This window comes from Eubalaena glacialis, chromosome 19 (assembly GCF_028564815.1).
Source record: "Eubalaena glacialis isolate mEubGla1 chromosome 19, mEubGla1.1.hap2.+ XY, whole genome shotgun sequence".
Classification (NCBI taxonomy): domain Eukaryota; kingdom Metazoa; phylum Chordata; class Mammalia; order Artiodactyla; family Balaenidae; genus Eubalaena; species Eubalaena glacialis.
In genome coordinates, this window is record NC_083734.1 from 54,524,639 (window position 1) to 54,537,413 (window position 12,775).

General features: G+C 47.8%; 1 protein-coding gene across 1 annotated transcript in view; it reads right to left on the bottom strand.

The window, feature by feature from the left end:
- Positions 1-5,562: 5,562 nt before the first annotated feature.
- The window catches only part of TNRC6C (trinucleotide repeat containing adaptor 6C), a 141,081-nt gene continuing 133,868 nt past the window's right edge, over positions 5,563-12,775 (bottom strand). The window contains exons 20-23 of the mRNA XM_061176813.1: positions 11,895-12,089; positions 11,074-11,144; positions 10,423-10,562; positions 5,563-6,242 (exon numbers count right to left, since the gene is read on the bottom strand). Coding sequence (XP_061032796.1) covers positions 5,882-6,242; positions 10,423-10,562; positions 11,074-11,144; positions 11,895-12,089 — 767 coding nt within the window. The 3' untranslated portion in view covers positions 5,563-5,881. The remainder of the gene's footprint in view (positions 6,243-10,422; positions 10,563-11,073; positions 11,145-11,894; positions 12,090-12,775) is intronic.

Sequence of the window (12,775 nt, forward strand, 5' to 3'; positions counted from 1 at the left end):
CGTCACCTGACTTTGTCGGGCGCCCGACAGATCAGGATTCCTGGGCTTGTTGTGGCTGGTCCCAGCCACGAGGTGCTTAAGGACCTCTACGAGTAGCTGGCCTGGGCTGTGTCTCCGGGCATGAGTGCTGCTGGGTGAGGTCGGGTGGGGACACTCACCTGGGCTCTAGGGGCCAGCACCCCCCAGATGTCTGCCTCTGTGTGAAGAGGACCGATGCGCTTTTGGACGGATGGACATAAACTGACCGCGTCCAGTCTGAGCTGGCACTGCCACCCGTTATGACTAGGCCCACTTCGCCTGCCTTGCAACAGCTATGAGGTCAGGCCGAGCTGCTGACGACAAACAGGAGAAAGGCCCGCGGGTATTTCTGCAGAAGCCACGTGTGATGGTCAGTTGGTGTCCCTGGCTATCGACTCAAGCGCTAACCGAGGTGCTGCCATGAAGGCATCTTGTAGGTGCTCAGCACCCACAGTCAGCTGGCTTTAAGGGTTTTATCCCCAGTGACGTGTGTGGGCCTCATCCAATCAGTCGAAAGTCCTCAAGAGCAAGGCTGAGGTTTTCCGGAGAAGAAATTCTGCCCGGAGCTGCGGCACCACCCTGCCTGGCCGTGTCCAAATTCCAGACTCACCAGCCCTGCTACTGTCCGCGCCAGGTCTCTTTACAGGCACACCTATCGCCCGTCGGAGCTGTTTCTGATACACACGTGGCCTCAAGGTCCTCCAGCTGGAATATTCCGTGGTGGATCCTGTGTGGGGCTGACCGAGCGAGCGATGGCTGTGGAGTCAGATGGGCCTGGATTTGACCCTCATCGGTTCATGGCCTCGGGCACATTCTGTAACCTCTCCCAGTCTCTCCCAGCCCCAGTCCTCACCTCATGGGGCTGTTGAAACAACAGACACAGTCCTACACAGTGCTTAGCACCCTGCCTGGCACATAGTAGTTTTGCTAAAAAAAAAAAAAAAAAAAAAAGCAAAAAGCTAGCTATGACTGCCAAATGAGACGCACTGAACTCTTGGAAATGGCTATTCCAATGGGTAAGCGGCCGACAGTCTCAGCCTGATGACAGGCTCCCTCTGACACCGCCTCTGCCCTGGCTGCTCAATGGAACCAACTGGGGAGATTTAAAGACTCTGGTGCCTGGGCCCACAATCAGAGATTCCGGTTGAATGTGTTTGAGATGTGCCCTGGCACTGGGATTTTAAAAGCTTTCTGGATAATTCTAACACGCAGCCAGGGTGGAGAACCAGCGAACTGTCGCTTAAGCCTGAGGCTTCTGCACACTTAGGGAGCATTTGGAAATGTGCTTCTGGTTTTCACGATGACTGGGGATCCAGGCTCCGGGGCCAGGCCTGCCATGCGGGCTGCCATTCAGGGGACGGTCCCACACAAGCTAAGCTGCGAAAACTGATGTGTAAAGCTAGTAAGTTAACTACATGTTTCCACCACGACTCTTATGTGGTTTCTCCTTGATCCACCCCATATGTTCTCATCCTGCAAAGAATCTTCTCGAAATGCCCTCCTGAGTGAACGCGTGCTCAGCTCCTCGGATCTTGTCGTTTATGCGGTTAGAATCAGTGCTGGCCAGGACGGCTCCCTCCTGGCCTCTCCTCTCCATTCTACAGTCCCTTCTTCGCACATCAAGCTTCTACCCGTTGAGCACCCTGCCTTCTTTCTTTGCCTTCTCCCACGGTGTCACCAGAATGAGTTTTTTAAAAAGTGCAGCTCTGAGCCTTGATTTTTCTCTTGATCCCAGACACCGAGCCTCCTTTTCACCTGTGGGTACCAGGAGCCGCCTCCACTCCAGGCCATGAGGCGGTCACTCGGCTTACGCTGTGTTCCCCACCTGTCCCCTACTCTCCCCGGGCCTGGGAGGAAAGTGCCACCTCCTCCATGAAGCCTGCCTCAACCTTTGGATGTTCTGGAGGCACTGGGCTTGTTCTCCCAGGAGCAGGCGCGGGGCTGGCTCGCTCCCTGTAGCGACGCTGGACTCACGGGCACCGAACGAACACTTACAGAAGGGCCGCTCACGGCCCCGGCAGGGTCGGTGCCTCCAGGTGCGTACAAGGGTAGGGTGTCAAGTACATTCAACTGTCCACATTCTTGAGTTCCATGAGTTTCGTTCTAGCCTTCCGTTTCTCCTCCGGATGATGGCCCTTCTGCGCTTTCCTCCTCCGCTTTCTAAAGAGGTCGGTCAGAGCCGGGAGCTCACCTGCGGGGGCCAACCCGGGTCCTATCTTCTCGATAAAACGTGGCCGAGGCCCCTAGGAGTGGAGAGAAAAAAAGACACTCACTCTGCTGGTCTCTGAGCAGGGGTCACAAAGGACATTTTGGCTGCTTTTCAAGAGGCTGTCTTTACAATCCTGACGAGACAGGAGCACTGGCGCTGAACTTACTTAAGGTCATGGCAGGCGATCCAGGGGTGGACCTGAGAGCCAGACCCGAGTGTCCTGACTGCCGCCTGAACCCCGTGGGGAGAAGGCTGCTGCTGCTTTGCCCAGTGCCGTCACTTCAACTGTGCTTGTACAAGACGCTCTGTAAAGTTAGCTAAGGCTACTTTACCGAAACAAATGAATGTCTAGGAAACACAAAAGACCTTTCTTTTAAAAAACATTTTTTATTTTATTTTTGGCTGCATTGGGTCTTTGTTGCTGCACGCGGGCTTTCTCTAGTTGCGGTGAGCTGGCTTCTCATTGTTGTGGCTTCTCTCGTACGGGCTCTAGGTGCGCGGGCTTCAGTAGTTGTGGCGCACGGGCTTAGTTGCTCCGCGGCATGTGGGATCTTCCCGGACCAGGGCTCGAACCCGTGTCCCCTGCACTGGCGGGCGGATTCTTAACCACTGCGCCACCATGGAAGCCCCAAAAGACCTTCATTACTCCCTTCTCTCCGAATACTTCTTATGCCCAGACTGGGTCATGGGTGAGAGCGAGCAATGGTCCTCGGCTGGGGCCACGCCCCACGGCTGCCCCAGATGACACCGGTTCCCGCACAGAGCGGGTGGGTCCTGGCGGGCGGCTGGTGGAGAACCCCTAGGCTCTACTGCACCTCTCGACGACTAGTAATAAGATTTCAGTGTGGACTGCAAAACCACAAAACAAATGATAAGATCACAAGTCAAGCAACCAAAACTTGGAGGGTATCTAATTATATACATGAACTCTGAGGATGGCGTAAGACGACACAGGGAATTTCTTACACACAGTAGGACAACTCTCTCTCCCAACACATACAAAGTGAATTTGGATGACATCCACATTTGAAAAATAAAAAACACATTTATTTGAACAGCAAGAAAAAAAATTGCAATTTATTAAGATTCAACAAAGCGTTGTACTTTTGAAAGCAACTTTCGGTGCATTTTCTTCAACAATCACATTCTATGAGGAAAAACATTAAAAGCCACAAACTTGTCTTTTAATCTCAGAGTTACAGACATCTTTAATTCAAAATAAAAGGTCAAAGAAAAAAAACCAAACCCACCCCAACAAAAAACAAAAACAAACAGAGAGATTCTTTACTTCCATCCTCAATTTAAAAATATCAGTTTTCTACAACTCGATGCTAAATGCAGCATGGGAAGCTGTATGTCTGGGTGCACACGGGCACGCACGCACGTATATTTGGTGTACATACGCAGGGACGTGTACACCAAATATACAGAACGCATGTAATGGCAATGAGATGCACTTACTCTGAGGAAGGTCTGTTTAGCTAAATACACTACTGAACTTGAGAAAAAAGTCTTGAACCAGTTTGTGCATAGTTCATGATCCTCTATAAAACCAGCTTTTGTTGATCTGCAATTTTGCAGGAACTTTTTTTTTTCTTTTTTCTTTTTTGTTTTTTTTTTGTTTGTTTTGTTTTGATAAAACCATTAAAAAGCTAATTAAAAAAAATGTAATGCACAAGTTTCCTGATCAAGCAGGCAGGGAGCACATGTTCATATATTTTTTTAAACATACTCAAGGGTATGTTACTCCATTGTCTTTCTTTCTTGCAAAACAATCAAAACATTGATCATTTTTAAAACATAAAGCAATTTTTAATATATAAAGCACTCTTCGAACATCTATTTCCTTTGAGTCCATTATTTGGTACATACGTAACTGCTACACGTTAGAGATTAGGTATCTTTCTTCTTTGTGTTTTTTTTTTCCTCTTTTTTCTTTTTTTTCTTTATTTTTTGTTTGTTTTTTAATAACATCTTCAGTGCTAGGAGTTGGATTACAAAATACATGAAATGGTGTGGAGCTGCCCCTCGGGAACCCTGGCTTTCCTGAGAGCGCATCCGCGTGTGCAAGACAGTGACCACAACTCGTCACCTGGACGAAGGGGACAGTCGACAGAGTCCACGACGGTGGCCGGAGGGGAAAACAACACTGTTCAATCCCAGAGCTCTGAAGTAGCGGATCTGCATTCTGAAAATAGGTTTCTTTACGACGGAAGTCTTTTTTTTTTTTCTTTTTTTTTTTAAATTCCTTTTTAAAATTTTTTTACTTTAAAGTCTGAAGGAGAAAAAAAGGTCTGTAAACAGGTGGGAGCCCTCACCTCGGGCTCCTCCGAAAGCAGTCACAACCCACGTCCAAGTGCTTGTTTCCGTTCCTCCCGCGGAACCATCCACCCTCTACAAGTATCTATGGCCACAGTTCAACGAGAGTTTTTTTCTCTTTAACTTTATATTTCAAATGGAAAAATGGTGCAATACTCTGGTAATAATTTTCTTGCATTAGTCCACAATAAAAAGCTGCTAAAGGTAGGTATACATATTATTTCTCCAGAGATATACACTGTAATTTTTAAACGCAATAACAGAGTCCTTGAGTAAACATTTACACATGAATTGTCACCAGCCCTGTCCTATGAATTCTCTTTAATGTATAGGATTAGCTAAAGGAAGGGCAGGGACACTCAGTGCAAAGTTAGAAGCTAATAATAACAAACGTTTGACCAATGCGCCAAAAAAAAAAAAGCACATACTGAATAAAAGGGAAAACCCACAGTTAAATCCCTCACACACTTAACACACGAACACAGAAAGTGCGCACGCACACGCACGCACACACACACGTGCTTCTGTTTCAACACACACACACATAGGCTGTGAACTTAGAAATTTTTCCTAGAGCCTGTTTCTGCGTACTGATGCCAACCTGGAAGTGTAGAATTAGACTTAGAAAGTGTTCACATTTCATTATTGGCCTGCTGGATTCAAGTATTTGCATGTTTGATATGTCTATTTTTTTTAACTTTTAAAAAATATTTTTTGGGATTAAAAAAAATGACATGAAAAAGTAATGAAACAAGGGTAATGTGCATAGGCGGATCCGTGGGAACAGAGAACAGATCGCAGACCGCTCCTTCCGCTCGGCTCACTGGTCTGGGCCGCCAGGACCGCGTCCCAGTGATGGACGCCAGCTCCCCCTGATTACGGGGTCCGCCTCTGGTAATGTGCATAATCGTCACAGGCTCGTTTTAAATAGGCTTTCTCGTCTCCCTCCCTCCCTCCCTCCCCCCCCCTTGATAAAATAACCCTTTCCAGCCCACAATCTGAAAAGTGCCCTTCATGATAGAACTATTCTAAGCAGCTTTTATACTTAAAAAATCAAAATGACAACACACCATACAAACATAAGACGACACAAAATAAAAAGCTGTGAGAAGCATCCTGTCATTACACATGACACTGACCCAGCGCAGCCCGCACTGTCTTGGGAACAGTTCGCAAGGACTGCGGCCAAGGTTCGTCTTCAGTACTGGACAGAGGTACTCGAAAGGGCTGCCGGGCTGCTCGGGTCAAGCGGGGTCCTCAGCGACGCCCGGACTGGAAAGGGTCAGCGTGTCTTCCTAGTGCTGATGATTACGGCACCCATGCGGCCTCTCCGGGCTAGATGGACTCCCCACTGAGAAGGTCGCCGGGAAGCAGAGTGTTCAGTGGGGTGGGGCTTCCGATGACCCTGCCGTCGTCGCTACTGGGGGGGCCCCACAGGCTGCTGGAGTACTGGGGGACCCCGCCCCACAGCAGGTCGCTGCTCCCTTTGCCTGCCAGGCACGGGGCGTTCCAGTGCCCAGTGTCGCTGCGCACCAGGCCGTGGGAGCTGCCCGAGGCGCCCAGCCGCGTCTGGCTGGTCCCAGCGCTGGGCTGCCAGCTGGAGGTGGGCGGCAGTGCTTGGCCTTGGGCTAAGAAACGGTTCACTTCTTCTTCGCCAGCGAACTCGGCCAAGATGGTAGTGTTTCCCAGAACACACCTAAAAGAGCAGGACAGCAACGAAAATAAGAGCTGGTTTTTGGAAAAGATACACAGAATTAACAAACCTTTAGCTAGACTAACCAAGAAAAAAAGAAGACACGAATAAACAAAATCAGAAATGAAAGGGAGACATTACAACTGATACCACAGAAATACACAGGATGTGCCAACAAACTGGATCATCTAGAAGAAATGTTCAAATTTCTAGAAACATATGATTTACCAAAATTGAATCATCAAGAAATAGAAAATCTGAATGGACCAATAATGAGTAAGGAGGTTGAATCAATAATCAGTTGATTACTCCCAATACAGAAAAGCCCAGGACCACAGATGGTTTCAATGATGAATTCTACCAAACACTTAAAGGGGAATTAACATCAATTCTTCTCAAACTTTTCCAAAAAACTGAAGAGGAGGGAACACTCCCAAACTCATTTTATAAGGCCAATATTACCCTGATACTAAAGCCAGATAAGGACACCACAAACAAACAAACAAAACAAAAAACAAAACCCCAAAAAACACACACAAAAACAAACAAAAAAAACCACAGACCAATATAAATGAATATAGATGCAAAAATTCTCAAAAAAGTAAAAATTCTCAACAAAGTACACACCGGTTAAGTGGGACTTATCTCTGGGATTCAGGCAGGGGTGGTGGTTCAACATATGTAAATCAATAAATGGGATACACCACATTAACAGAATGGAAGATCAAAATCATGTGATCATCTTAACAGGCATAGAAATAGCATTTGACAAAACACATCCTTTCATGATGAAGACTCCTCAACAAATAGGGTACAGAAAGAACAGGCCTCAACATAATAAAAACCATACATATACACAAAGCTAACACATCATTTTCAATGGTAAGAGGTTGAAAGCTTTTCTTCTAAGGTCAGGAACGAGACAAGGGTGCTCACTCTCACCTCCTCTATTCGATATAGTATTGGAAGTCTTAGCCAGAGCAATCAGGCAAGATAAAGAAATAAAAAGTATCCAAGCTGGAAGGGAAGAAGTAAAATTTATTTGCAGATGGCATCATCTTACATAGAGATAATCCTAAAGACTCCATCAAACATCTGTTGGAAGTAATCAAAGAATTCAGTAAAATTGCAGAATATAAAATCAACACACAGAAAGCAGTTGCATTTCTTTCTATACACTAACAATGAAATATCTGAGAAAGAAATAAAGAAAAAATCCAATTCACAATAGTATCAAAAACAATAAAATACTTAGGAATAAATTCAACCAAGGAAGTGAAAGATCTGTACCATGGAAACTACAAGACTTTGACGAAAGAAATTGAAGAAGATACAAAAGGAAAGCCATCCTGTATTAATGGATTGAAAGAATTAAAAATATTCTTAAAATGGCCATACAACCTAAAGCCATCTATAGATTCAATGCAATCCCTATCATATTCCAATGGCATTCTTCATAGAAATGCATAAACAATCCTAAAATGTGTATGGAACCACAAAAGACCCCAAATAGCCAAAGCAATCCTGAGAAAGAACAAAGCTGGAGGCATCAAACTTCCCGATTTCAAACAACACTACAAAGCTACAGTAATCAAAACAGTATGGTACTGGCATAAAAACAGATACATAGACCAATGGAACAGAATAGACAGTCCAGAAATAGATTCCCCACATATACAGTCAACTAATATTTGACAAGGGCACCAAGAATACTCAATGGGGAAAGGATAGTCCCCTCGATAAATGGTGTTGGGAAAACTGGACGACCACATGCAAAACAATGAAACTGGACCCCTACCATACACCGCTCACAAAAGTTAACTTGAAATGGACTAAAGACTTAAACATAAGACCTGAAACCATAAAACTCCTAGAAGCAAACATAGGGAAAAAACTCCTTGACACCGGTCTTGGCAACAAAATTTTGGATATGACACCAAAAGCACAAGCAACAAAAGAAAAAATCAACAAGTGGGACTACATCAAACTAAAAAGCTTCTGCACAGCAAAGGAAACCATCAACAAAATGAAAAGACAACCTATAAAATGGGAAAAGTATTTGCAAACCATCTATCTGATATAGAGAATATCCTGTAACTCAAATATATAGAGAACTCATATAACTCAATAACAAAAAAACCCCAAACAATCTGATTAAAAAATGGGCATAGGAACTGAATAGACATCTTCCCAAAGAAGACACAGAAATGGCCAACAGACACATGAAAAGATGCTCAGCATCACTAATCATCAGGGAAATGCAAGTCAAAACCACAATGAAGTATCACCTCACACTAGTTAGAATGGCTATCATCAAGAAGACAAGAAATAACAAGTGTTGGTGAGGATGTGGAGAAAAGGAAACCCTCCTACACTGTTGGTGGGAATGTAAATTGGTGCAGCCACTGTGGAAAAAGTATAGAGGTTCCTCAAAAAGTTCAGACTAGAACAACCATACGATCCAGCAAGCCCACTTCTGCATATATATCCAAAGGAAATGAAAATAGGCTATTGAAGAGATAGATATCTGAACTCCCATGTTTACTGCAGCATTACTTAAATAGTCAAGATATGGAAACAACCTAATTGTCAACAACTCAGTGGATAAAGAAGATGTTATATATATATATACACACACACACACACACACACACACACACAAACAGACACATTGGAATATTATTCAGCCATGAGAAAGAAGGAAATCCTGCAACAACATGGATTAATCCTGAGGGCCTTATGCTAAGTGAGATAAGTCAAAGATAAATACTGCATGATATCAATCATATACGGAATCTAAAAAAGCCAAACTTGTCAAAACATTCGGGAGTAGAATGGTGGTGACCAGGGGCTGTGGGTGGGAAATGGGGAGAGGTTGGTCTCAGGGTACAAATTTCCAGTTAGGAGATGAGTGAGTTCTGGGGAGCTCGTGTACAGCGCGGTGACTACAGTTAGCAATTCTGTATCCTTTACTTCAAAGTTGCTGAGACAGTAGATCTTAAATGTGCTCACCACAAAAAGGAAATAATAATCATGTGTCCTGATGTGGGTGTTAGCTCACATGGTGGTAACCATATTGCAATATATAAATGTGTCAAATCAACGCTACACTCTAAACTGACACGCTGTTGTATGCCAGTTACATCTCAAAACAAAAACTCAAAACAAACAAACAAAAAAAGCAGAACGGGGTCATGTGAGCGGAGCAGCTCTGTGTCTTTCTGTGTTCACCTCGTTGGCGTTCCCTTTTTTTTTTAAAACTGGGAAAAGGGCAGCTGGAGGCTTCATGTCACAGCCCCCCAGAAATGGTCCTGCAGTCCACGTCTCAGTATAGCAATTTCCAAGGCCAGCTCATGACCCTTTCCTCACGTTAGACGTCTAGCAGCTCTGTTGCGTCGCTGCGGAGAGCACATTCTCGAGGAAGTGCATGGATGGACCATTAAACTTGGGCGTCATTTAGGGTCAGTGCAATTTATACCCTGGGCTAAAAATAGGAATGATTAACTTCTAGGGCCCACACCCCAAGTGATGTCGCTGAGTAGGTCTACTCACACATCTCATCAAAAGCGTCCTTTAATCAGGGGAGAGGAGTTGGCTGCAGGGCCCACTACGAGGCCCAGCAGTGGGCCTGAATGTGTCATATGCCTGGAGATATCTATGGACAGAGCATCTTCTATCACTGGGCTCTACACGTGCTCTCTTGGGGGACCCTTTCCCTAGTGGGTGGGGGGGGGCCAAGCCACGGCACTTCAGCAGCAGAAGAAACCGACACGTCACAAGACACCTATTACGGGGTGAATTGTGTCCCCCCAAATTCATATGTTGAAGCCCTAAGCCCCAAGACCTCACTGTGCCTGTATTTGGAAAGAGGTCTTTAAACAGGGAATTAAGGTAATATGAGGTCAGGAGGGTGGCCCTAATTCACTTAGACTGGTGTCCTTAGAAGGAGAGGAAGTCAGGACACAGACACACTCAGGCTGAGAGACTTGAGGACACAGGACTGGCCAGCCGAGTGCAAGCCGAGGAGAGAGGCCCCGGGGGCAGCCGACCCTGTCCACACCACGTCGGACTTCCTGCCCACCCGCGGTGCTCTGTGGCTGCGGCCCCAGGACTCGCCCACAACGCCCAGCCCCGGCACCACCGGGCCGCAGCCAGGGCCGCGCGGGGCAGGGGAGGGACATACATGTGCAGGGACTTCTGGGCCTTGGCGGCTTCCTCCTTGGAGCTGTACCGGACCACGGCGTTGCCTTGGGTTAGGTTCAGGTGGAATGTGATGAGAGGCCCGTGCTGCAAGCACAGCGTCCGCAGGGTGGAGCCATCGATCTGATTGAGGAAGCAGAGGGGCGGTAACACGTGTCCTGGGAATTCTTCACTACACACGTTTATGAAATCCAGGTGCACGGTACCTTGGGAAGATGTCTGTCCTTGAAAGGGCTTACTATATGATTATGATATTAACCTTTTGCACCTTGTAACTTACTGTGTAATTTAAAATCTTGGACATTTCAGTTATAGTTTCTGAGTTGGGCTAACAGAAGGAGGAAACCCTGCTTTGGTTCCGACCCCCTCTCGCCAGAGCACATCACACAGAGCCTCGCGGCCCCCGACCCTGGGAAAGGTGAGCACAGGCCAAATCGTTCTGGAGTGGGTACAGGTGAGCAATTCTGTTTATAAAGGGACACTCTTTAAGCCTTGGAAGAGTGAAAGGTAAACAATGCACCAGGAACATGGTTAAACGACCCCTGCTGCCGGCGCTGCCTTTGGGCCCTGAGTGAGGCCTCGGGTCACCGACAAGGCCCTCAGGCCTGGCGATGCCCCCACCGGGTGCCTGTACCTGGGGCGTGAGGTTGCGGAGAACGAGCCAGCTGCTTGTCCTTCCTGAGGTGTCAGTACTCCAGGCAGAACCTGTGCCCAGGGAAGAACCCGGTCAACAAGGCTGCGGTGAGTCAGACAGCTCTTCCCAGTGCCCTCCCGTCTCACCACACGGACGCAGCACGGGCCGAACCTGTGCTCCAAGCCTCTCCCAACCCCCGGAAACCAACCCACAGTCCCTGCAGACCCCTGGGAGGCAGGTGTGGCGGCAGAGACTTGAGAACTGCCTGGAAGTTCTGGTCTCCTCCTCTGCCCCCCGCCCTCCAGCTTTATAATCAATGCTCTAAAATCCCACTTGCTAACAAAAACGAAGCAGACTTGCAGGGCTGGCTTCACTCTCAGCTTCTTAAATGCCCTGTGCACCCCCTCATCCCTGCAGTTTAGCAGGGGGCCGAAGAAGCCTCCAGAGCTGCAACTTAGGATGGGGTGGTGCGCTCACACTGGGAATCGAGACCCTCATGCTGGTTGATCGGGCCTCTCCGAGGGCCCGGTGCGGCCCCTCAGTGGGTGCCGAGACCACCCGCCGGGACCTCCTGGCTCCGAACAAAGCTGTGTGTGCGAGCACCCAGGGCTGACGCTGAAACACAGGCAGCAGAGCCTGGGCCCAGATAATCCCCGAGGGTCTAGGGCGCCTTGGCCCCTCCTAAGCCCTCCCAGGGTCCAGGAGTCCTTACAAAGGAGCTGCAGGACAAAATGATAGGCATCTTCCCTAAAGGACAAGCGGAGCAGGCACAGACACCCCCGTCCCCGCCACCCCGTTTGGACACGAGAACGGACGCGTACCCGAGGAGTAGGAGCTGGTCCAGCCGAGGGGACTGGCTCCCCAGGTGGAGGAAGGCTTGGGATTGGTTAACCCTGGAGGTGGCCTTGTGGGTGCAGTAGTGTTTCTGGGCACCTTCCACAGTTCATGAGACAGAGAGGCTTGTGTGTGAGAGGCAGGGCCAGAGGACCACGTCGATTTAATGTCTGACAGTTTACCTGGAAAGGCAGAGAAGTGGAGCATAGGCATTCCTGAGACAGAGAAGGAAAGTCACGGCAGCGCCTAGGGAATCACACCAGGCGCTCTCTGGCTCCAGAGGACTGCGTGACCGAAATGAAGCACCAAGTCAAGCTCCCACACGAGGACCACAGGCATCCTCTCTCTTGAATTTCTGCCCAGAGACACAGTCTGCTGGTGTCCGGTATAGATCTTGCCAGTATTTCTGATACTTAATTTGCTAAATGTGCCAGACATGAGCTTGCCACCCAGAAAAACAGCATTTTTGTAGTTCAGTGTTAAAGCTAATTTAACAAATTCTGCTGGGACACATCTTATCGCATAAGAAACTAATCAAGGTCAAAAGCCTTTACGCCATTTCTTTAGGTGTCAGTCCCCTTTCAAAGCAACGCCCCCTCTGACATAACCCGCCTGAGCTCACGTTGACCAGCATCATCTTTGCGGTTTTGAGACTCACTCTCCATGCCTATAGAAACGGGTGTGGCCGAGGGCTGAGTGGTTTGGCATCTTGGCATCTTGGCACCTTGGCTGGGGGAAGCCTGTTTTAAGGCTCTTGGGGAGACAAACCAAAACCAGTAATGACCACCAGCCCCAACCCCTCCTGTGCCCGGGGCACCTGCCACGCCCGCTTCAGCGGCCCAGCGCTGCGAGGACAGCAGGCAGAGTG